Source organism: Porites lutea, chromosome 10 (assembly GCF_958299795.1).
Source record: "Porites lutea chromosome 10, jaPorLute2.1, whole genome shotgun sequence".
NCBI classification, from domain to species: domain Eukaryota; kingdom Metazoa; phylum Cnidaria; class Anthozoa; order Scleractinia; family Poritidae; genus Porites; species Porites lutea.
Window position 1 is genome coordinate 20,433,318 of NC_133210.1, and position 25,533 is coordinate 20,458,850.

General features: G+C 38.0%; 2 protein-coding genes across 3 annotated transcripts; both read right to left on the bottom strand.

Annotated features, from left to right (window-relative positions):
* Positions 1-1,287: 1,287 nt before the first annotated feature.
* Positions 1,288-8,880, bottom strand: LOC140950330 (tyrosine kinase receptor Cad96Ca-like). Its single transcript, XM_073399550.1, has 9 exons — positions 8,617-8,880; positions 8,205-8,315; positions 7,923-8,113; positions 7,601-7,723; positions 6,323-6,393; positions 5,113-5,153; positions 4,361-4,457; positions 3,883-3,982; positions 1,288-1,582 (listed from the first exon to the last, which is right to left on the bottom strand). The coding sequence occupies exons 1-9, from the start codon at positions 8,624-8,626 to the stop codon at positions 1,514-1,516; spliced, it is 813 nt and encodes a 270-aa protein (XP_073255651.1). The 5' UTR covers positions 8,627-8,880; the 3' UTR covers positions 1,288-1,513.
* LOC140950333 (uncharacterized) lies at positions 8,763-15,426 on the bottom strand. 2 transcript variants are annotated; one of them, XM_073399553.1, is made up of 6 exons: positions 15,339-15,426; positions 14,673-14,842; positions 14,145-14,189; positions 10,559-10,684; positions 9,996-10,317; positions 8,763-8,899 (listed from the first exon to the last, which is right to left on the bottom strand). In XM_073399553.1, exons 1-5 carry the CDS (start codon positions 15,401-15,403, stop codon positions 10,295-10,297), a joined length of 429 nt encoding a protein of 142 aa, XP_073255654.1. In that variant the 5' UTR covers positions 15,404-15,426; the 3' UTR covers positions 8,763-8,899; positions 9,996-10,294. The 2 variants fall into 2 exon arrangements, with proteins under 2 accessions (XP_073255654.1, XP_073255655.1); XM_073399554.1 differs by lacking the exons at positions 8,763-8,899; positions 9,996-10,317; positions 10,559-10,684 and adding an exon at positions 11,829-12,513.
* Between the last annotated feature and the right edge of the window lie 10,107 nt (positions 15,427-25,533).

Sequence of the window (25,533 nt, forward strand, 5' to 3'; positions counted from 1 at the left end):
TAAAGATCACCTAGGTAACGATAAACTTACATCTAGTACTTGTATCGGTTACTTAATCGGCAATTTTTAACGTAACAGATCAACCTTAGATGTGTAGGCGAAATAACTGAGACCATGTTGGCGAATCGACCTGAGTGTAGGCGAAACGACCGACATTCGTGGTACTTAAGCCAATATAGTGCGATGACGTAAGACCATAAGTCACATGAGAGTAATAACAAAGAGAAAAGGTTAAAGGGTGTCACCCTGAAGGACGCCTGCGTTAATGTCGAAGAAACTAGTGTCTCCATCGGAGGATCTGACCAAAGATTTGGTGTTTTTTTATAGCATCATTATGGCTACTACTGTTTCAGAGGGAATGCCGTATGCCAGAAGGATCTTCTTCATTTTTCCCCTATGAACAGAATCAAAGGCTTAGAGAAATGCACGAAAAGTAAGGCAGCCTATAGATTCTTTACTCTCCCGCCCTCGATAATCCGCCGTACAGTCAGGATTTGTCCAACAGTAGACCTGTTTTTTATGAAATCCGTTTTGGTTTCTCCGGAGCACCTTCTCTACCTCGGGCTGTATTCTGTTGGAGGCAGTGAGTTATAGATTTTTGGTGCAATAGGAGTGAGTGTGATTCCTCTTCAATTTTTTGCCAAACCTAAATCTCCCTTCTTTGGAAATGGGAGTATGCAACCTTCTGTCCATCTTTCTATAACTTCACCATTATACAGGGTGTTATACCGTTGGAGCAAGATGTCGTTAAACTTTTGGGTAATTGCAGTAATATGACGTCACAATGACGTCAAATCACGTCATTGTGTCAATCAAGTTATGCCTGCATGTAGGAAATGATGAGTACGTATGATTTTGGTGTCCGTGTCAGGATCTATGAAGGTACGTATTAACATACGCTAGCTATAACGTAGCTGTGAACTTTGAGCCCGTGAAGGGTAAAACTCTTTTTAACGTCGAGCGTGGAAGGTTTCTCTTGACCATCTGAGGTCTGGACTAAGATAAGGATACGTTAAAGCTAGTTAGAATTCTAGCGATATCTTCAGTGGATGGCAAATTTATCAGGATCTAAAATGGCCTTTTTTTGTATGCCTAGACAGGTTCCCCGCTTTGACCTAGAGGTGGGCAGGAATTCATTAAGATATAGGGGAGCTTTGTTCTGGAACTCCATTCCAGATAATTTAAAAAGAGCACCAAGTCTAAACATTTTTAAAAAGCTTCTTAAGAAAAACAGACTCTTGTTCGACAATATAAATTTCAACAAGATGAAATAGTATTTTAATTTTACTATCTTACTACTGTATATTTATTCTTTTTTTATACCTGTTTTCTGTACATTTTTTAAATTTTAGCTGTATATCATCAATAGATAGTTTATCAGCTGGTCCACATCAGCTTTAGCTGCCTTTCAAGTTAACCTGCTTTACCAAATAAACTATGAATGAGTGAATAAATGAATAAATGAACAGTTGAGTCTGAATTCCTTCGCCCGTAAGGTATCTGTAAACATATTCTACTCCAAAAGATCGTCAATATGGCGGTAGTCTTGGGTATTGTATTCTTCCATGTTAGCGTATGTATGCTGTCAAGACAAAAGTTAAAGTTGTGTGTCAGTAAATTATTTTTCCGTTTACTATATCAGACTTGTAAATAATACGAAATTGCCAAATCTTCGGTGCGGTGACAGAAAGCCCAACTTCACTTTTCTTTCTCGCTAAAAGAACCACTATTTTAAACTCCAGCTAAGTTCCAGCTTCTTTGTTTTAACATCCTCCTTTAAAAGATTACCGTAAACTGCCACCTATAAACCCTGGGCTTATACATCTTTGTAAGTGGTTTTAATAAGGAGGGGCTTACTCCGTAATGGAAAAGAAACGCTTCGAAAAAACCTGTAGCAGTGCCGATCAAAAAACGTTTTGCATTTACTGTGTTGTTGAAATTATGCTTCAAAACGCCGAAATATATCGAATTCATTTCAATGCATTTGAAGGACGGTTCATATCCGGGGGGGGGGGGGGGCTTATGACCGGATGCTTGTTTATAACCAGAAGGGTGGCTTATAAGTGGCAGTTTACGGTACACATAACGTATAGACTTGTTTCATATATCGAGAATATACGATATTAGTAAAATCCAACTAGTGGTCTATTATCAATGCTGCTGTCAAATCCAACTAGTGGTCTATTATCAATGCTACGTTCAGATTGGTTGAGCTACTACTACGCTATATGTTATAGCCCACTAGTAGCGAAAAGCGCGGGCTTTTTGGCGGCAAAAAAGGATTAAAGTCTAGCTTTAACTAGCTAAAAGATTTTCATTCTCGATATTTTCGACTAACTAGTTGGATTTTACTAAAACAATTATTCCTCTCGCCCTCATGGCCTTTGAGTCAATAGCCCATTCGGCTATTAACTCAGAGTCCATTCGGGCTCGAGGAATAATTGTTAATAAGTTATTACTGGAGTTTTACGCAAAAAAGAGGTCATCATACAATTTTTTTTTTCAGCGCTTAGAGATTTCTGTTTTGAATGCCAAATTTCAAATTAGAGGACTGTTAGAGAGGTTCATTTTGGTTGAATGCAAAAAAAAATTGTGGAAGTGACGGTCCTAATGTGTTTATGGATCGCTGGATTTAACTATCGATAACTAACGGACGATTCAGGATTTAACCACAAACATTATTCGGGCCACATTTTAATCATTTACAACCAGTGTGCATGCTCTGTTACTTAATGTACAAACATAGGGCGGCTAGTGCTAGAACTAAACATTCAGAAATACTACACTTAGCAATGAGGTTTTGTTTGTTTAGGAGGAAAACAATACCGGAAGTAACGATGCAGATTTTTTCAGGGGGACCAATACTACACGTCACTGGGAAGGGTCTTTTTTCTTCTTTTCGATGGGTTTGTTAGGTCCATGACACGCAATTTTATGTCGCAGTTACAATAGTTGTTTTCTCAGTCAGATGAGCATTCAAAATACAGTAGTTTGTCACGTAAGTGTTTATTGCTTTTAAAGAGAGGGTTTTAGTCTTTAATAATCTTGTCTTGAAATCGTGTCCGTCATTGAAATGTTAATCTGATATTTTATGACTGTAGCTTAGTAGATAACGTTACTTGTAAAATATAACGATCGTGGCGGAAAAGTTTTTTGTTTCTACAGTGTACAATTAAATTTCAGAACTCTTAATCTTATGCCGCACAGTGCGTAAAAATCGAGCAACAACTCTCTGTTATTTTCTTTTTTCAAGTCCTGTTAATTTCATCTTAGGAAGATTGACAGTGTGCAAGATTTAGGCCTCGTTCACACGAATCTCTTTTTATAGAAAAAAAAAAATTCCCCGGTCAGTTGGCCTACCATCCGCATGTATCAGGCTAAAACGGTCACCGAAAACGCATCTTTTCAAAAACGCTCTCTAGAAAATAGATTTCTGAAAACCTTGCCTTCTGTTTCACGTGTGGACGGACGAAAACGGAGGTTTTTGAATTCGAAAATACCATCCTTCACATACTACTAGCATTAAGCATGGTCTGAAAGGTATGCTATCGTATTTGGACGGGAAAAAACGATTCGAATACGCTTACATATAGACGCGTATTGTTTTGAAAAACGAGGGGAAAATCTTCGTTTTCAAAAATATACGAATACGTGTGGACGGGGCCTTAATCTCTTAAAAGAGACGACGAAGCTTCTTTAACATAATGATGTTATATTTTGTTTTTTGAAAACAAAGCTTGCATTGTTTAGAGAGGTCAAGAGAAAGGGTAACTGTTGTGCCATCACTGTCAAAGGAAGTTTTGGGGTCTGTTTTGTTTTCTTTCTTTAATTAATGCTTTTGTCGTTGTTGAAAAGAGCAGAAAAGTTTTTAATTACACATACGTTATTATTCTGCAACATATCTGCCATAGTATCCTTTAGTACAGAAAATGTTGGTCGCTCATTGGGCTTTTGTTGCCAGCATTGAAGCATAAGATCATAACTACCAGAGAAGAAAAGATAGAATAGAATAGGATATAATCAAACAGTGATTACATATAATTGTTATTAAATTGAGTCCCATCAAAATGAACTGAAAAAAATCCATAGTTAATATATCAGACATACTATTCAAGAACAATTTATCAATATTTAAGACTTCTTCTCCTTTATGGAGAAAACGTATAACGAAAGTCTAAACATGAATAAAGGAATGACCTTGAATGTAAAAAAGGTAAGATTAAGAAAGATTTATAGATAACAGACAAATCTTAGGTTCCACCGAAAGCACTGAAGGCATAAAGTAAACAAATTCTCCATAAAATTCGATATAAACAGCTTGCAAAAGAAATTATCTTTGCACCAGTAGAAAAGTACTTACAGGTTCTGGTCAATATGTTTAGGTTTTGGCATCCTGTAGCCATTTTTCAGTTTGTTTGCAATTTCTTGTCCCTCTATGCCAGGATACGGACATCCACCTGCAAAACGCAAACGGCAACGACGTTGCAGGAAAATGAGCTCCACAATTTATCAAATTGTGATTAATTATTTTTTAATCCTGTAATCCTGTAATTTTATACCCTGCGAGCAGAGGCTACACTTTCGCTATAGGAGCTGGGGTGCGAAAAGTAGCCTCTGCTGACAACCGTTCAATTTTCTATCGTGCATGCGTGAAATTCGTCACGCGATTCGCAACCAAAATTAATCGTCAGGTCTGTCGTCAAATGGCGCGAGTTTCGCGGGAATAAAAAAATTGCGTTAACTCTCATCTGCTACGTAAGATTCACGCAAGACTCACGCAATGCTCTAAACCGGTCAAGAACAGGAAAAAAACCGGTTTTTAATTTATTCGTCCAGATTTCTGGACGGATTTGAACGGGTGTCGGCAGAGGATACTTTTCGCACGCCAGCTAACACAGCGAAAATGTAGCCTCTACTCGCAGGGTAGTAATTTTACTGTATTTATGCAAAAGAAATGCTTAAAACATAACATAATCATCATTTTCACAACATAACAAGCATAGAAGATACAATGAACGATTTATAGAAGACTTTTGATTCATCTCGGTCGCATGCAGTATTATCTTTAGCTCGCAACTTGTCTTTAAACAGTTATGCGAAAAGCATACATACCCACAGTGAATATTTCGTACAGAACAACACCAAAACTCCACCTGTAATATAAATATGATATATTAATGTACATGTAATATAATGTAATGCATTGTTATGTATATATATATAATAGACCTTTTTACCGATACGGCCGCCATATTGAATAAATTCGATTTAAGGAATATTATAGGATGCCGAGGGGGCATGAGCACATTTCGTTTGTATTTTCGAGCGCTTTTCTGGACATTTTTTCTTAAATTTTTCTTAGAATAAGATTGTAATGGGAAAAAAAAGATGCTTGTGCCGTGTTTGGGTGTAATAATGATCGCCTTTTTCTAGTTTAGTATTAGTAATATGGCCTTTCACTGTATATTTCTCGGGAAAAAGGCGATCATTATTATCACCAAGGAAAAGAAAACGCGTTGTAATTTATAAACAGCTTTTCCCAGCCAGTAGCCTGCCAGTCGACCGCGGGGCAAGCGTAAATTTTCCCGCCAAAAATTAACGCCTGCGTACTATGCGTTTGCGTCTTATGTAAGACGCAAAGGTCATTTAAAAGAAGTTTTTTTCGTCTTAGCTAAGACGCGTCTTATCTAAAGGTACGGAAAAACATTGCTGCAAAACGAGTTGAATAGCGATGCTGCGCGTTTTACCACTCATGTTTAAACCTGTTAACAGCCTGATTTGTTGGAAGACAGGTTTGATGTCGGTGGGAAAACGCGTAACATCGCTATTCAACTCTTTTGGCAGCAATGTTGCAAAACAAGTTGCGCGTTTTTTGTTTCCCGTTTTTACGTACCTTAAGAACAGGTGTTAAGGGCTGTTCTAGAATAAGACGTGTCTTAGCTAAGTCGCGTCTTTTAGTAGTTTATGTATTGAAAATGGATTTCAGCAAAATCACCAGTGGGTAAGGCTGCTCGGGTGTAACAAGTAGTAACGAGTTCTCGTAACTTCCAAAGTACTTATTTTTTGTTAGGACTTTTTTAAATAAACATCTGTAGTACTTTATCTTTTGCATATTATTATTAAAGATCGTTGACCATCAGCGCCGTTGAGACTAAATCATTGCTAAGAAAATGTATTATACAATATTTGAGATTAAAGATTATTAGAATCGCCTACCAAATGACAAGGCGAATTACAACGTTATTCGTGGCCGTCACTAACAATGCTATCGTTAATAATTAGAGGTGTAAAAACTTATCGCACCATAAATTTTAATACTTACACGTCACTTTGCGTAGTATATGTCCCATAAAGTAATGCCTCGTAAGCAGTCCACTTAACTGGAAGACGACCCTAAAGAGTTCATTTACATGGATAATTTCAACATTCTCCCGAGTGTGCCTAACTGTTTGTGTAATTGACCATAGTGTTTTGTTTGCCAATTCGTAGTTACGAATATTGTTTATTTGTTTTTGTTTTGTTTTGTTTTGTTTATTTTTCGTTTAGTTCTGTCTTGTATTTGTTCCTAGCTGTTGGTAACTCTGCAAGCAGTGGCGGTCAGTCGGGTCGGGATAAACGGTGGCCAAAGTTTTCAAGAACGGCTGAGAGAAACCCTGGGATGCTACTCTTAACAAACCAGTTCCACGACTCATTCGAATGCTTGTCTCTGACTGGGCACAAAAAGTATTTTTTGTGCCCAATCGGAGGCCAGCATCCATAGCGCTGCTTTCGTGACTTTGTTATACAAGGTAGTTTACCAGCAAACTCAGCTGTTCGCCGTACCTGTCTGGCTCGTGCAGGTGAGCACTCAAAACTGGAAGCAGACAGAACGATTTCCTGTTAATAGTAATACGTAGCGATAAAAGTCATCAAAATTTGTTGGACGAAATCGTCTCCGTAGCTGTTTATGCCTGCTCGGCATACTTGTCAGGCACGTGCAGGAAAAAAAATCGCCGTTTCAAGTTGGCAAGTTTGTTGTTAAATATTCCTTCTCAGTGACAAATTATAGAGGATCGAACGAAACCGGTAGAGTAAATCGAAGCTTGCAGAGTTGCATGAACTTGACAAAGTTAATTTATTCGTCCATGCGGCTGGACGGCGGCTCGATCAAAGAACCAAATGATCGCTCGCTTTTCTCTCTTGCAGCATTTGGCAAGGAGGGACCACTGCCCACAGGGTAACTGTTTGTCTTAAGGTAAATAAATTATAGAGAACTTGCGATTTATATTTTTTCAATATAACTTTATTTTTATTAACGTTAATGTCATTTCCTTATTCACAAACTATTATTCATTAGAACATTGTGTATTATTTTTTACACTACCCTTTACTTTCCAATTTTCAGTTTCGTTTGAGACAGACTAAATTCTAAAATTATCTAAACTATTTTTGTATACCAAAATAACAAATTAAAATGGTTCAACCAAAGCCTTTTATAGTTCTTTTTGAAGTATAAGTTACAAACTATTTTTGGATTTATCGAAAATTTTCTTCCACAATGTACTTGGCTATTAAAAAACACACAACAAATAAGATAAAGAAGTGGGTTTTTATTACTCACCCGACTTTTCTTTTTGTAAATGTCATCTCCATATACATCCCTCGCCATCCCAAAATCTGTCACCTTACACTTCTCTCCTTCACCAACCAAAACATTTCTTGCTGCCAAGTCACGATGGATGACCTTGCATACGAAACGATACATACCAAAGTAAATAATGTGAAAGAAGAAGAAAACGGAGGAAAACAAGCAGAAAGAAAGAAAAACTCTTCTTGGGAGATGGGAATATAACTACTAGCCAAGGGCAATTCCGACTCAATGGTGAATGCCTATAAGTGATGCTATACAAAATCACTATAAATCTTTCACTCTTTGCCCTTACCTTGTTAGAAGAAAGGAATTCCATACCATCAGCGATCTGCCAAGCAAACTGAATCAATTGCTGCGACGTCAGAGTTGTCTTTGGTTTAATATCCGGGTTCTTATAGTAATTGTCCTTGAGGCCCCGACTCTTCCTCAAAAACCCCAACAAATCACCGTATGGAATGTATTCAATTAGCACAAGTAAGGGATCTGCAAGGATGGTTTAGTTACATGTAATAAGCTGATCTTGGCGTATGTTCACTTGTTAAAATTCACTTGTTACTTTTTGAATGGATATTACCTGTCTCAGTGACGCATCCCATAAGTTTGATTACGTGAGGGTGAGGTTTAAGTTTTTTCATCAATTCCAGTTCTGACATTAGATCTTTTCTGTCTGAATCTGGTGCTTTTCCTAGAGAAAAACAGAAAACGACTCTCATGTAGCTCTGCGAAGACAAACTCTTCTTAAACTGGACGAAAAAATGGATTTACACCAAATTTGCTCAGCGCAAATATACGATGCTAATTTGTGCAAACTGAGGTAAATAGGTGTAAATAGGTACATGTATGCAAATCTAGCATTAACCACCTTTGTTCAGATTTATTCCTCAGTTTGCACAAATTAGCATCGTATTTGCGTTGAAAAAATTTGGTGCAAATCCATTTTTTCGTTCTTTGAAAAGAAAGAGGAGTTATACCCGTAAACTATTCACCTTTGAGCATTTTTGCAGCTACGGCAGTGACACCCTTCGATCCATTTAAATTCCACGCCTCCGCTTTTGCAACCTGACAGAATGCTCCCTTCCCAATGACTTTAACTATGGTGACGTCTCTTCGTCTCACTTCCCAACTATTTCTTTCTGGATTTGGTGGTGTGTAGCTGCAGGCATCATACAACTGCTGCTCAGAATGCGACGAAGGTAACTGTGTATGTAACTCCACCCCAGCTTGTGTATTAATATAAGTAATATCCTCTGCGAGTGGCGTTCCTTGACTCTGTTACGAAATAATTAAAAGCATTATTTGTCCTCTTTCTTCATCTGCTTTTATCTAAGGCTATAATCAATTACTTCTGTTCTCTTTAAGCCTCGGGCGTACAAGGGGGGAGGGTGGATGCCACCCCCCCCCCCCCCAAAGGTTTTTGAGTTAATTTCAGTGTTGGTCAGTTTCTATGGTTACGAGATATAACGTCATAAGTAGGAGGTGGTCAAGTCATTTTTGAGTGAAAGTACGTCTTTTTTAACTTTTGTCAACAATAACAGTAAATCTTGTGGCTAAAATCATGCTTAGTGCTAATTTGTGTTATTTTTTATCTCAAGCACAAAAAAATCACCATTTCTCACGGTTTTAACCTGATTTCGAATTCTTGGTAAAATCCAAGATGGCGGCCAAGAAAGCGACCATTATTGGTGACGTCACAGGCCCCCGGTAACGCCACAACCCATAAAATATACCTCATCGCGTAGAGAAGATCAAAGGCTTTCCGCTGAAGGTAAAATCGTTTCGAAGTACTGCTACATATCAAAAACTCCGGGGAGGGGTTCCATCCACCCCTCTTGTACCACGGTAGGGGTATAAATTTGCATGTACGTCGGGGGGGTTAATAAGAGTTCTGTAACAAATAATTATAAAGTCATTCCCTAACTTATATCAATTACTACATATAGAATTAATATTGCATGCCCACTCGGCTGAATAGGTCATTTGCACGATAGCGTAATTCTACTAATTTGGTAATCCCAGCAAGGTTTAAATAGCAAAGGCGCCAATTTGCGCAAGAAAGCATAAACCCGAAGGATTCTGGTCGTAGTAGTAAAATGACACCATCATGCAAATGGCTATTGCAGGCGTTAAGAATGGTTATACTGTATGACTGATCTTCACCGAAGAAAACTCAGAAAAAATAAAAAGAGGAATGTAGACAAAGGTTTCATTGCTGACAAATCTTGTGTAGTTTTGAAAAAAAAAATTAACTCATTTACATCGCAAAATCAGATTTTTCAAATCTTTTTGTATCTCGTAGTCTCGAATATATTTTGTTTCTTTGCGTGACATGTTTTTAAAAGACAGTTTCCATGGCTTATAAGTGTACCTCCAAGTCCCGATAGGTTTCTTCTCGCCTGCTGAAACTAAAAAGAAATACAAATCAAATATTTTGATATTTTATGGGAAAAAAATGAAGCTACGTGCAAGAAAAAAACGTGTCAAAAATGTTTGTTTTGGGAAGCCTAAAAGTAAAGAAAAACATCATCTGTGTTAAATGACAGGATCATTCCTTCAATTTCAATTACGCATGTTGCAGATAAGATACATTTTATAGACGATCGTAAACGAAGTATGTTAACGTTTGCAATGATAATACTTGTAAAAATATGCACTTCAAGTTATTACCTACCTCGTTACTTTAGCAAGACCTGTTAAAAAAAAAAATCCGTAATGTGTTGTAAATTGTCTGTACGTTGATGACAGTGCAACGAACTTGACTTGTGTATTAATTGCAAATTGAAATATAGAGACAGAAAAAAGGGTCTTTCAGAAAGATAGTAATTATATACTTGCATTTAATTCACCCGCCTAGAAAATCTTCAACGAATAATTATAAAAATCCGTTGTAGATGACTTACTATTTTGCTGAAAAGAAATTGTGTCAGTTACCTTTAACATTGGGTACCGGTTTTCTCCATCTCCGAACGACCAGTAATATATTAAGTGCCACAAGCAAAGAAATGACACTTAAGTAAATTCCATGTAAAAGTAAACTTCGTTTCTTCCATTCAACATCTGAATAGGAAAAAAAAACCTTAATGTCGTCAGACAATGGCTGCGCAATTGAAATAATATCAGTACTACGCAGAGGCTTTGATATTGCATAATTATGATGTGCGTTTTCGTCGTCTTTTATCTGCGAAACAAATTTGAAATGAACTTTGTTTGTTTCCATTTTTTGGGTAGACTTTCTTATAAAGCGTTTTCACATGACGTCACGGCGGCCATATTGGTGTTACAAAACATTGAAATGGCGACCAATAAATCAATCAATCAATTTATTTCTGTCAATACGTGGGATGGGGTTGCCCCGATCATCCGAGCTGGACGCTCATGAATGAAACGTAGATGTATGACGGAGATAAAAATAGTTAATGATAGTAAACCATTTCAGTAAAAGTAGTCTAAAAAGATCATAAATGTATAAAAACGAATAAAAATTAATATATCCGAGAATGTTATGTTAGAAATACTCAAAGTAACACCCTCCCGTATCTCACTGAATTAATTAGAAACTTATTATATAAAAACCCTGAGAATGAGTTAAATACCCCAAGAAAAAAAAAAGTTAAAAATAATTCTAAGATATCGTAAAAACAGAACTTACAAAAATTACATTTACAACTGTCCCTTAAGTTTATAATGTTAAAAGGTCTCAAATTCTTATGAAATTCACTCAACTCAGCCCATTTCTTAATGTAAGAAGGAAGCTGATTCCACAAATGCGAAGCCTTGTAAGTGAGATAAAATCGATTATTATAGGATTGTTGCGAGAGATTGTGTTCACCGTTCCTTAAATTGTAACGCAATAGACGAGGTTCGAATACATTAGAAATACAGTCAGGCCCGTTTCCTTTAGACATTTAAAAAGGAGGATAAAGCCCGGTTTCTATACGATCGCTGCGATCCCTGAGGGAAAAAAAAAGTTCAGCGATGGCAGCGATCATAGTTATGATATGGAACACGATCGCTGAGATAATTTCTTTCTATCTCAGTGATCGTTGTCGCTGCGATCGCTAAGATCACTGGAATGTGGTTTCCATATGATCGGTCCTGTCGCTGCGATCGCTGAACTCTTTTTGTCTCAGAGATCGCAGCGATCACAGCGATCGAAGCAATCATATGGAAACCAGGCTTAAAAGATTGATTAAGTACCGTCTATGTTCCAGTGATTGCATGTTTACAGCAGAAAGTATGGAATCACAATCTAAGCTGTTTAACATAATAGTTTACAGATTGAAGTTTCTGGTCCAGCGTTTTGTTAATCCCTAATAGTAATGGACTACAATATTCAAAGTGTGGAAGTATACATTCCGCCTTGTACAGCATAAGTTAGATGTCAGCAGGCACCAGCTTTCTAATTCGTCTCAGAGCTCCAACCTTGGAGTAGACCTTCTTTAACAGGTTGACAGGTGGTCTAAAAAGGACAACTTATGGTTGATATGAACTCCAAGAATATTCAGGAAGCCATATCCAGAGTGCTTACCCAAGATCATCACTTGGGTTTTCTTTCCATTGACGGACAAGTAATTTGAGGTAAACCAGGAAGAAAGATTCTCAAGATCTTTCTTAAGAGACAGTTCCAAAGCTGAAATGTTGGTATTGGATGCATAGGGGGTAGTGTCATCGGCGTAGAGCCGCAGGGAAGAAAGTTGAGCAGAAAAATATCGTTGATAAATACATTAATCAGAAGGGGCCCCAGGAGGCTGCCTTGAGACACACTGCACAGTACACCGGTAACCAATCTGAGAAACCTCCGTTAACTTAACTCTTTGCTTTCGACCAGACAAGTTTAAATGCAAAAAAGTCAATTGCCCCCTCACCAACGCCATAAGCACGTAACTCTGCAAGAAAATTTTGACATATGGAATCAAAAGCTTTGGATAAGTCAATTGCAATGGAGCCAGTAACCTTTTTGGAATCTAGAGCCACTGAGACCAGTCATCGACCACTTTGACCAGAGCTGTGCAGCATGAATTTCTTCGAAGAAATCCAAAACATGTTGGAAGGGTTGAAAAGCGTCGAAAAGCTGGTCAAGCCTAAGATCTTGGGTATGATAGACAGGACACCGATAGGTCTTTAGTTTGATACCGATGTGGCATCATCTTTTTTTTTTTATTACGGGCGTCACATGGTTAAGCTTCCACTCCGCAAGCCACGTAGAAGTAGTAATGCATAGACTAAGTCAGTAGCTTTGTCAGGTGAACTGCTATAGATAGCGCTGATAATTTAAGAATCTTGGGCATTATTTTGTCAGTTCCACAAGATTTGTTGCACTTGATTTCCCCAGAAGAGTTTCGATATATGAGACACGTACTGGTTGGAAGGAAAAGTCCAGCTTGAAGTCACGTGATGTAATGGTGACGCAAGGGTGGGTCAAAAAATCTCCCTGCTTAAGCTTCAGGGCCGACTGATCCAGGATTGGAGTAGAGGAGAAAGTGTTCAATAAATCTGACACTTCTTTAACGACTTTCCGATCATCCATTAAGTAAATATCCTCCTGCAAGACGTCTCTCCCTGCAGAGGGTAGCAGGGGCTACAGTCTTTTCCAGAAACCGTTAGGTGTAGTTGCAGTAGATGCAGAGTCAGAGCAAAAAGGTTTGATTACGACGCGCTTCAGTTTAGTAACTAAGTTCCTTTGTATACTATAGTGTTCCCATAAGTCTTTAGTAGGGTGGCAATGAAATTATTTTGTACAACTTGTTTCTCAATCGCATTGCTTTCTTTATCCCTACATTGATCCAGGGGAGCTGATTTGACCGGATTCTCTTTTTCATAAAAGGTGCGTGTTTCTCTACAGTTTCATTAAATAGTTTATACCTGTAGGCCCAGACATCATCAATGCCGTCAAAGATAAAAGCCGTGTCCCAAGGTGTTGTCTCTACATCAGCCAGGAATTCATTCTGATTAAAGTGTTTCTTACTTCTAGACTTAATTACTTTGACTTTAGACTTCGGTAATCTTTGTTTCATCACATTGTAAATATTAAGGTCATGATCACTAGTAGCCGAACGTTCTGGTCGGTTGACAAAAGGATAACATCAATTAGCGATTTATTCATGTTTGTCACTCTTGTCGGTTCTTCTATTGTGTCGGTGAGACAAAACTGGTCGCAAAAGTCAGTTAAAGGATTAATGTGACTATGCAAATTAATATGAATGATAATGTTATGTTGGTGTCCCAAACCAGTCCTCTGGGAGTTGACTTCTTTCATTATTGAAACGGTTTCTTTCATTCCAATAAATATGCAAAGATGTTAGCCAGGTGAGTGAAAACGCCCTATACCGAAATCCATTGATTTCAATCCACAATTCATGTTCCGTTTTTTATCCATGGTCATACACGGACGTCTATTGTTGTCTACCCTTTGTTACTTACGATTATTTCAGATTTTGGCATATGAAACACAACCCCAGTTTTTCAGGATAAGAGAAGACAACAGTCTAAGAAAAAGTGAAGGACTAATATCACTTACCTTCGTTTGCGTTCGCTGGTGTGTCCGATGAATCCAGTTGCGGTACTGCATAAAACAATTGAAAAAATACTTGGTGTCAATAGCCTTTCCCGTATTCCTGTAAACAAAGGAACTAACTCGAGGCTCGGGTGGACAAAATACAGTGATTTATATGAAATTTTCCACCCGAGCCCCGTCCTCATTTCCTTATGTTTACTCACTCCCGCGTAATGCGGAAAGGTCTATTCACGAGTTTCTCATATTTTTATGCCGGCAGTTCTCTGATGTGGTACGCCAGACAACATTGAAAAAATATATACCTATGTGTGTATGAGAGCTTGTTCGATTCTTTCTTCCGCAAAAATTACGGTGATAGAGCACATCAACAAAGCTACTGATTTCAAAAGGCTAGGTGTGGCCAGGGCAAATGTGGGATTTTTTTACTCTTTTCTTTTATCTCACCTCGTTCCAACGGAAACGACCATTTGTAGGCTTATTTCTACGTACATACGTGTAAGCAAATCTTTTTTAAAAATAAAATGTCTGCACCTGTTGATGGGGGAGTCGTTGGAGGAAGGATCGGCTGGTAAATATACACATGACGACCAACGGCGAATTGGCCAAGTTTGGAGTCAGCAATTTCATCCTGGAAAGGTTTCAGAGGCTCAGAGACTGAACTACCGAAAAACATGACCAGCGTTGCCACAACACTACCAGGGCTAGGAACAAAATGAAAATGGTGTTACTAATTAAAGACTATAAATGAGCGCAAGTCTGTTGTTCTAATGTTGCATCAGTGGTAATAACAAAAGGTTATGATTGTTCGGCCTATGCGGAACACTTTATTTCACCGAGTTGCCAGAGTCTCATTATTTTGATCAGCTGAATTCTATCTTACCAACTGAATTCTAAACAAAATGGTTCGGTTTTGTTATTTAAGACTATAATTACTTAGGCACTGAATCTCTCACCTGTCGTTTGTTTCTACCGCAATTTTTATGCTATGGCTGCAAAAATCACCAAAACGGCTTATATATGGTTAGTGCTCTCTGACGAGATCTGCTTGATATCTCCTTCATATCTCTACCAGAGCATTTTTTGTATTGCTGAAGTGATAATCGTAGCACCAAATTGACCTAAAACGGCAATACCCTCGTCACAATTAGCCCGTTTAAGAAAAGGATTGAGTATTTTTTCCCTTTAATTAATAGATACCTGAATTTTTCAACTGCTATTCGGTAGAGCCGTTTTTGCGAACAGGTGCTGTAAACCTTAAACATCTAAAAGAGGAAAAAAATATGAATGTAATGGAACTGAATAAAAAGCAGGTGTTATTAAATCAAATAACAAATCAAATGTAGTCCAACAGTACTATGACTTAGTCGATAGTAGACAAAATCTGAAATTACTCATTAAAAGTAAGAATAGGTCTCCCCAAATCCTCAAACTGGGCTAGCTTTTCGACCTCAATGATTCATGATTCCTATTTTATTTTGTAATCGATTTTGTTCTTCTCAGTGGCTTTGTATTCTTGATTTTATTCGAATACTTCTCATTGGGTGAATCTTATAAACTAAATGCCTCTCGCTTTAACTCATTGTTCCCGACTAGTCTAGACAAATCGTCCCGTTAAAGAAGGTCAGAATTACACGCCCTCCCGTACCATTCTTGAAATCAGATGACATCCACCAGTTTCCGGCACAGAGGAAACAGCTTCGTTGTCATGCTCACCAAATCAAATCGGAGGATATACGAAAAAAGTTCAGAGACGTAAGGAATTTAAGTCGAGCAGGCGAAGAGATCAATTACCAGAAGGCACTGTCATCGAAATCACCAAAATACTACAGCGCAAGATTCACCGAATCCTCAACTCCAATTCAAAACACATTCGTGCCCAAACGCTGATGAGTTGACCAGACATCTTACCAGCACAACTCAAAGAATATTGGGATCTAAAGAAAGTGACTCCTTCGTACTTCGTAAAGTCGCCTTTAAATAGATCGAGCAGCAAATTATAAAAAAAGATAAAAAAAAAAGATTGCAACCCGGCCTGATCTAATCCCTGCTAATTCTATCAAGCTTGTTTCAGAACACACGTACATCACCTCACCATTGACCGACAGAATAAATAGGTGCATTGAGGAAAACACCTTTCCAAAGGCACTGAAAACTTCCAGATATGCCAGGTATCTAAAGTTAAAAGTCCAAGGGGATATAATGATCATAGACCAATTGCTATCCTACCCGTGCTCTCCAAAGTGTGTGAACGCCTACACATCGACAGACACAGCATACTTAATGAGAAGATCTCTGGCTACAGAAAAGGTCATTCGAGAACAACGTTATTATTGTGCTTCAGAGATGACATCATCCACGCTATGAAATGAAATGAAATCACTATGGCTGTATTTCCAGATTTATCAAAGGCGTTCGATACGGTCGATCGATCACACCAGGATTCTTGAAAAAATGCACAAATGGGTTACATGCGTGAAAAACGATAGTTTGCACAAGTGAATGATCAAACATCCGAGCTGAATGACATGCAATTCAGGGTAGCACAGGGTTCGATATTGGGCTAGCCTTATCTACTTTATACGCAAATGATCTTAACGATAACCATGACTGCACGGCATTTCATATCAATATGCAGACGACACGACTTTCATGAAGCACTGTTCCCCTTCAGATATGGACGCTACCGCTAGCGCCATGCAAACCCTCGATCTCTGGTCAAGCAATTCCAACTTACTGTTTAATGCAAAATAGACAAAAAAATTATGATATGCACAGAAAAAATGTCAAGAGTGCAAAATAAGAAGATCAATTGTCCCAGATAAGTGCAGATGGAAAAGTGTTAGATAGAGTCACCTCACACATTAGTGGACTGATCGCGAGACTAAGACCGTATCATCGTGCTTTGCAGCTCTATCAACAATCAAGAAGATCAGAAACATGGTGCCCGAAGCGTTTAAGGAAGCAATTAATTGAGGCATTGAAACTTTCGAAGCTTAATTTTAACGACTTTGTATTGTATCCACTATCGCAATACCTCGAAGCAAAATTACAGCGAGTTCAAAGATGCGCCGCAAGTTTTTTTTTTTTTTTTTTTTTTAACAACCGTTACCCAAAAATGGCTGGTGTTATCGGGTTAGGAAGTCTCCCTGTTTCTTATTTTTATCTTTCTCTGTACATTCGCCAATTGGTTCCAGAATATGTCCTACAGAAACTTCTAACTTCTGTAATTATGATAGCTTTCATATTCAAGCAACTTACCGCCGTCAATACACTAGCTTCCAGCGTTTTATAGTCAAACGACTCCCTGTCCAGCAATGTATCATTCCATACTTCACTTGTTATTGTTATGCTGACCTTTTGCAATATACAGTGACTACCTGTTTTCACCAAAAGAAAGGAGGAAGGAGAAGAAGAAGAAGAAGAAGAAGAAGAAGAAGAAGAAGAAGAAGAAGAAGAAGAAGAAGAAGAAGAAGAAGAAGAAGAAGAAGAAGAAGAAGAAGAAGAAGAAAAAGAAGAAAAAAGAGGAAATGAGTGTAGGAAAATTCATATAAAAACACAAAACATGTAAAACCTTCTAATGTAAGTAGCTGGCTTTTGTTTGATTCAAAGGCAAGGTCTGAGAACAAGGTCATGTTCTTTCTTTTCTCTTAAGAAATCACTGGAGAGACCGTTGACTATCTGAGGGTTATATACGGTAAGGCACCAATACTAGCCATTTTATCGTCAAACTGTAACTTAACAATATCTTAAAAGCGACAACATTTGAGAAGTGTTCCTTATAATATGACAGCTAGATTCTTGCTCACTCGGAGGTCGAAAAACCAACGAAATTAAACACGAATGCCGGAATTGAAAATCTACGTAAACTTGCATAGCAATCTGGTTCCCTAGGATTGTAATCCTATAAAGGGTCCTAAATGCGAAAGAGGTCAGATAAGCTGAAATCGAACCATGTCCCACAACTAGTAAGTCATAAGGAACCCTTAAAAGCCTGGTTACGCTATGATAGAAGTGGTCGGCTAGGAACGCTAAAACAGCTGTTTACAACGCTAGATCGTTATAGACAAATCCGTTGTATAGCGCTGCGCGTTTTGCAAACTTCTAAGGGATTTTGGATTTTTCTGTTCCATCAAGCATTTGAGGAGAGTCGGAGTTAACGCAAATCACAGCGCAACGCGCCCGCCCAGCTTCGCAAGAGAATGACTCTAGGCTAGGGAAGGAAATCACGATGGTGAGTTGAATTTTTGTGAAGGGAAGAAGCAAGACATTGCTTTATTCTCGCAAGTGGGATAGGCATTCATAAGAAAGATCAGATAGATAGAGCTAGCTCAGTTTTACCACTATCGATTTTGGCGATCGCAATTGGAAACTACCCTTACAGTTTATGTTGACAACGCTGACACTAGTAGCCTCTCTTCCAAATCCATTATTTGCAGTGCATCTGTATAACCCAACATCCGTCCTCTTTACATTAAAAATATGCAGCTTGTGACCAGTGAAGTTAAATTGATCGTGGGCGACACCGATTTTTGTCCATGTGATATTTGGCAAGGGATCACCAGAAGCATTGCATGTCAAAGTGACATTTTGTCCAGCTTCGAGATCGACTACCCATGGAGGATTCACTGTTATATTTGGAGGAACTGAAAGATACAGAATATCACATTCAATGCCTTAGACGGGGTTTCAAAACAATGACCTTACGAATACCCACAGCCACGTAAACAAATCTATGCAGACTGCCTGCCTTTACGAACAGTTTTAAGCAATAAGCAAGATATAATCCTAATCAGCACTTTAATCACTTTTAATTGCTTTGATACAAAATAGTCAGCATGTCAGCGTAGCTGCCGGGATGACTGCATGGCGAAGGCTGTTGTTTTTTTGGCCGCGGAGCCGCGACAAGGGCGAAAACCCTTCAAAGCTTCACCGCCAAGAAAGTACCAGGCGCATAACAATCCCACCGGCTACGCAGAGTAATAATAATAATAATAATAATAATAATAATAATAATAATAATAATAATAATAACAAAAACAGCTAAACGTCCACATTTAAATGATACCCTTTTCACAGACTTTTCCTTGAAATCCTTTTGGACATATGCAGTTATATCCCCCGATACTGTTCATACAGGTTGCTCCTTGTTTGCACGGCTTTGTTGCACACTCGTTGGCATCTGAAAGAAAAATAATTAAGATTTTTGTGGCGCCAAACGAAAGTACTGCCTTCATTTTAAGTCAACAAAACAAGAACATTTATGACAAGCGGAATGGCTTTTACAAACAAGGCAATATTTTTAGTATACAGGCAGTTCTGTTCTCAACGATATCCTCTTATTAAAATACAACGTATACATTAAGCTATGTTTGTTCGTTAACTTATTAGGTTGTACCTCTTTCGCAAATGTAACGATGTCTACGAGAACATGCCAGGTCGTTCCATGAAGCGTCGAATGACCTCATCTCTACACATTCCTCAACGATATCATTGGGTTCACCTCTACCCCAGTTAGTGTAGATAGGTGGTGATCCATCGAGCCACAAAAAGAGTGTTTTATTACTTTGTTGCCTGTGCAAACCAATCCAGGTAGTAGTGTTTATAAAAGGGCTAAGTGCTTGTTGTTCAGAATGAGAGCTAATTATAGCAAGTGTAGATCCCAGTAGTTCACAGGCATTCTTTGCTGCTTCCCAATTCAATCTGTGGTCGGAAATCTTGTAGCAGGAGCTACCCTTATTAAACCAGCCACTTGGACATAACGCCTCTAACAAAACAAAAAATTGTTCGTCAGTTAAGTAACTGACAATTATTGAATGAGGCATAATTTTTCTCATCATACGAAAGCCGAATTTAATAATTGCTTTATAATTCACTCAAAATATTTCCAAGTTCTTAAATCTTATCTCCTCTTATTTTTTTTAAAAACATTGGCCCTTTCTTAGCACGGTTTTAGGATATAAAGGGTAGAATATTTTTCCTCGCAGATACTCATCAAAAATTTGATATCCATTCTTAGCAAAATATGGTTTGCGTATTCTTCATTCAGTCAGAAATTCAGCACTTTCGTCTTGATTCCGATAGCCGTGAAAGCCTTTATTTTTTCAGTCACGGGGAACAAAGAGCTGTTCTGCCGCCCAGCTACTTGGAAACGAGGTTGATCTTTAGGTAATAGGCATTAACCGATCGAATCGACTAGTTTCTGCCTAAATATTCCAGTTATGGTAAGCACCAGCTTGTAATGGAGAATTAGCCGGGGAAAGAAGAAATCTGAAAATGAGAAACCAGAAACGTCGCGACGAAATAATTTGAATGAATAATAAGGGTGTTTTGACTATGAATATTCTTAACGCAGGTGGTGCACTTCGATCCATGTTCTGTCGTAGTACTAAAGGTACTTTTTTCTGTTAGTCAAATTGTTGTTTTCAGTTTTGCTTGAGTTCGTAAATCAGTCGTTTGAACGGTGTCGGGAAATGCGCATTATAATTCAGTTTCATGGCAGACGCAGAATATGATAGTGTACGCTGCCACTTGTTGGTCTTCCGGTCTGTCTTTGTCCTTGACATTTTACGCCCAGTCGTCATAAAGTGGTCTTATCAGTTTGTGTACAACTAGTATGTAATATGGCTGTGGTGTAACAGGACCAGGGTTGACGTTGGTCTGACTGTTGAAATCTTGGCATTGGAGCTAGGTTTCGAGGATATCGCTGTTCAAGTTCAATTCTGTACTGAAGTCATTAGTTAGTGCCTTTTACCCATACACAAAATGCTCGTGTAGACGGTTTCTAAGAAGATATAGACATGCAAATTTCGTCAGGGAACACTAACGATAATGTTTTTTTTTTGGTGATTTTTGCCGGCAGAGCATTAAAACTTGAAGAAGCTGGCCAAATTATTTTCACGTTTCAATCAATGCTCAACCTTGTTATGCGTTGCAGGAGGCAACAGGAAGCAGTATCAATGTCTAAATCCATTATTTTTTTGGAATTGACTTGATGCAAAAATAGTTTGAGTTAGCTTTTAAAAAATAGCAAATAGCGTGACATAGTCCCTTTAAGGGCATTTTTTAGCAAAGGTCGAGTTGTAGTTGATTAGTTTAAGAGAAAACGTTATTTTGCTAATTAGTAAAATCCAACTATTGGTCTATTATCAATCCATCTTTCTTACGGCGGCCGCTTGATATAAAGAGATGTCAGAGCCATATCGATATATAAGACCTCGACCAACTCGTGAGTTCTAAAGTTTTAATGTATGCTCTTAATCTTGAAACCGGGTTCATATAACAGTTCGAGCTGTACATATTTGATATAATTTAAATTGGCATAACTAGTATGCGCGACACTTAATTCTCTCTTTATTCCTCTCGTTATTTTGCCGTAGTTGAAATAAGCGCTGCTCTCAAATAAGCGCTGCTCTCAAATAAGTCCCGCCCGGGTATAAGCGCCGCACCTGTAACAGGGAAAATAAAATAAGCTCCGCCGCTCTTGCGGGGTAGATCAAATTTGGTTTTGATAGCTTAAGGTGTTTTGAAGTTATTCAACTTGGAAGGTGGTATTGTGTCTGTCCACTAGTCACGTAAGAGTGTCAGAGGGTCCTTAGCATTATCTATGACGCCGTATAAGAGGCTGTCATCTGCGAACAATTTCAGTTGTCATGATACACCTGATTGAAAAAACGTTGTCGCTTGAAAAGTATAAACTATGAACGATGTGACCTAATGGATCTATGGGTACAACTTAACTAGCATTGCAAATTTAAAGTTTTTCTCAAAAATGTTTACATTTACGAAGCTTTTCGCTACGATGCATTAAAAAAACGTAAAACGGTTTCCAGTATTTACGGCTCACAACTTCACCAGTGCTGGACACATAAGAGATTTCTACAGTTAAAGAGCGTAGCTATATGGCTAACGCACACTTGAAAATCTTAAGATAGGACCTAAAAGCGTTCTTGGAAGACAAAAAAAGACAACAGCATGCCTTAACAAAGTAGTCTAGGGGTTTGCATCCGCACGAGGATCTCGTGACAATGTAAACTTTTGTCGAAAGACCTTTGAAGTTGCTTTGCTAATGAACGCATACCCATAGATCCTTGAAACCTTATCGTTCATGGCTTATACTTTTTAGCGAAAACGTTATTTCCATCAGGTATATATCATCGCCCATGTCGTTAACGTACAGTAGAAAGCAAAGCGGGCCCAGAACTTTCCCTTGAGGGACAGTCCTGGGCCCGCCTTGCTTTCTACTGTACATTAACGACTTGGGCGATGATATATCATGACAACTGAAATTGTTCGCAGCTGTTGAGCCCGGTTCACCAGCCAGGTCTCAACGCAAGCCAGTGTCTGCCCCGGATGCCATAATGACCGAGTTTTAGAAGTAATCGCTTGTGTGCGGCGGTGCCGAAAGCTATGAAAAAGTCTAGTATTATATATAGGTCAGTTTAATCTATGGTCAATTGATTGCGTCAGGTGCTCGATATGGTGTTGATTAATTGGCTCTTGCATGATCAGCGTTGTCTGAAGTCGTGTTGGTAATCGACAAGAATGTTATGATTTTCAGTGTGTGACATTGTATGTCGGAATATGATATATTCCAAGGTCTTACACGGTAAGGATGTTATTGAGACTGGGGGACAATTACAGCTGTAGCTGAATCCTAACTATAAACTAGTTTAAGTTAAATTAACGTTTGCCCTTCTTCTACTGGTACCCACGTGGGTAACCCAGTTCAGGTTAGCCCATTCTTTACGATTATCATTTCTGCATCGAAAGCTGCTGAGTTCGTGTTTGGACGTCAGCTAAGAATTACTCGAAAGTATTAAACTTAAAAAATCTAAGCGCAACATACTTCAACACCCTGAACGCTCTTCTAGTGTGTTTTAAGAATAGTCAAATATATTGAATGGAGTTTTCTACAACTTCAAGAATCGTATACGTACAGCCTATTGTTTTCCTGTGCAAATTAAATGCACCGTTTCTAAAACAATAAGAGACAAAAACAAATTTGATTCTAGTCTTTATAGTCGAAATCATCGTAAAAATGGTCTTGTTTAAACATCAAATTCATTTTATTTTGTGTACTAAAACTTTAATTAGAAGGAGCCCTTACTAATGCTCATCATGTGGCAACTTATAAGGAGTCAATGCAGAGACAATCCTAATTGCTTAAGGAAGGGCTATGAAGAGAGGAGCATCACTTGTCTGATTTTCATAAACTATAAACCATAAAGAATAACTGCTCTTCCTTGATAAATTGACTATATAACAATTATTCACCTCAGTGTCGGCGGCTAGTGATGGAAATTTAACGAGCCGCGAAAACAGTAGTATACACTAACACAGTGGGATAATTGAGCACAAAAATGATTTTTCACTCATTTACTGTTGCTAACGATCTCATTATAATCTCGGCGCGCAATGACCGAACGGCCGTCGCATTTTCTTGCCGACAAATAAAACCTTTGAAGGCATTTGTTTAGCTCTTTCGGGGAAATTTCTTCAAAAGGAGTTGTGAATTCTCTTTGTATTAAAACTATTTTGTAAAAAAGTATTAAATTTAGTTTAAAGCTTATTTATGAACATGTAAGCTAAATAAAGGTTGCATTCCTTTTAGCCAATCTAAATCCGGATTTTGTCATCGAAAATTCGATTTTTGGTTCCATTAAGGAATAAACTGATCTAAAATTGCAATCAGAACGATCTACCTCTGAACATGGATCGTTCAGATTTGTATCTCAACCAGGTTTCAGATCTTTATTCCATTTAATGAAACTGCTTTTCGATCGCAAAAACGTGCTCGTTCATCAATAAACACGGCAGGTCAAGGTTAGTTCAGGCAAGTTATTTATACTGGCCAATGTCTGTGTGTCTTTAGAGCGCGCTTCTCAGCGCTTGAGAATTCGTAATTGTCTTCTGAATTTTGTTGAATCAAATTCCAGATAATTTTAAGTTGACGAGTCCCAGTATGTAACACCACTAGTTAAAGAGCTAAGTTTTTTCCCTTTCTCCACGAGAAGATGCTTAATTTAGCAGAAGGACGTAAAAAACGATGCGTTAAAATTGAGAAGAAGATCGGAGCGGCAGGCAACTTCTGTATGGATCAATCTTATTTCAGATTTTTGTTCCGGCTAACACGAAAATCCAAACAATATTGTCAAAATCCGAAAAAAGTTTGGCTAAAAGGAATGTAACCAAACTAACGCAAGACTTAAGCTTAATTTGCATTTGTCAAACAGACAAAGCTTTACCTGTTAAAACTTCCAAACCGAGTTTCCTCACCTTCTTCCTATATTTTGGGAACAGCTTGTTTGATTATTTGTGAGATTTCTTTGTTTGTTGCGGCAAGAAACCGAAAAGCCATTTTGCTCTTAAATTAAGCAAGTTTGGCGTCGCTCGCTCGGAGGAACTGGAGGTGAATTAGTTAATAGTGCAGGATATTCCGAGATTGAGCAGCCAATCAGAGCGTGCGAAAATCACTATCCACTGTCTTAGTATATAGTAAGTAAAACTATACGAATTACGGGCAGTTATTCACCAAGGACCCTAATTTCATATTTTTTAGAGGTTCATGCCCCAGATTCCCGTATAATGTCCATGCGTTGTTTTTCACCTAAAATTTGCAAAACGTTTTTCCACTTACTCTCGGAAACTAATACCAGCTTGGCTTCCGCCACATTGAACAAGAAATGGTATGATAAGTGGCAGTAAAACAGAGACCTGTAAAGACCGTTGTCGTGATACGAGGAGTAATAGATCTTTATTGCTAGTGAGTAAAGTTACACGATAAATTTTTATTTTAGGTATTTAATGATATTGAACCAAAGATTAAAGTAGCGGTATTGACATCATAGAACGTCACTTAATCTATTTTTACCTCTGGGCGTTTTTCGCATTGTTTTTATATTGGTCATTGTTTTGTTAGAAGTCATGATTACCTTTTATTCGCTTCTAAATTAGTGCTTGCTTCATCTTCATTCCTCTTATTGCTAAACAAAGATTTATTGAGAGAAGTAGACTTCATATATCGTCATCTCGATCTATTTTTGTCTCCTATCATGATTTGCATTTTATATTAGTCATTGTTTTGTTGTCAGTTCTTGCTTTATTTGCTGTTGAGCAGGTATTTTTTTTTATTTAAAAGATTGCATAATTGTCTCGTTTTCTTCAACTTTGTTAGAATATAATCTTAATTGGGACACTATTTAATTACTTTTTTAACACACCTCCTCTTTGCCACTACTTTTGCTTTTTGTTATCTTTAGTATAATTTTTTTTCAGTGACTGATTGCTCGATTACCACGGAATTTTTTATTGCTTTCACGCAAAGATTAATAACCATTGATCCTAGGCGAGTAAGTACATGTAGAAAAATTTCAGCAAAAATTATTTGTCTTAT

Excerpts from the sequence above, each read along its gene's own strand:
- LOC140950333 (XM_073399553.1), bottom strand. The coding sequence starts at position 15,403 with ATGTTTAAGGTTTACAGCACCTGTTCGCAAAAACGGCTCTACCGAATA. Across the intron at positions 14,843-15,338 it reads ATAGCAGTTGAAAAATTCAG|CCCTGGTAGTGTTGTGGCAA; the intron begins GTATCTATTAAT and ends TTTTGTTCCTAG. Across the intron at positions 10,685-14,144 it reads ACCAGCGAACGCAAACGAAG|ATGTTGAATGGAAGAAACGA; the intron begins GTAAGTGATATT and ends TTTCCTATTCAG.
- LOC140950330 (XM_073399550.1), bottom strand. Across the intron at positions 5,154-6,322 it reads TATACTACGCAAAGTGACGT|GTGGAGTTTTGGTGTTGTTC; the intron begins GTAAGTATTAAA and ends TTTATATTACAG. Across the intron at positions 4,458-5,112 it reads GTACGAAATATTCACTGTGG|GTGGATGTCCGTATCCTGGC; the intron begins GTATGTATGCTT and ends TGCGTTTTGCAG.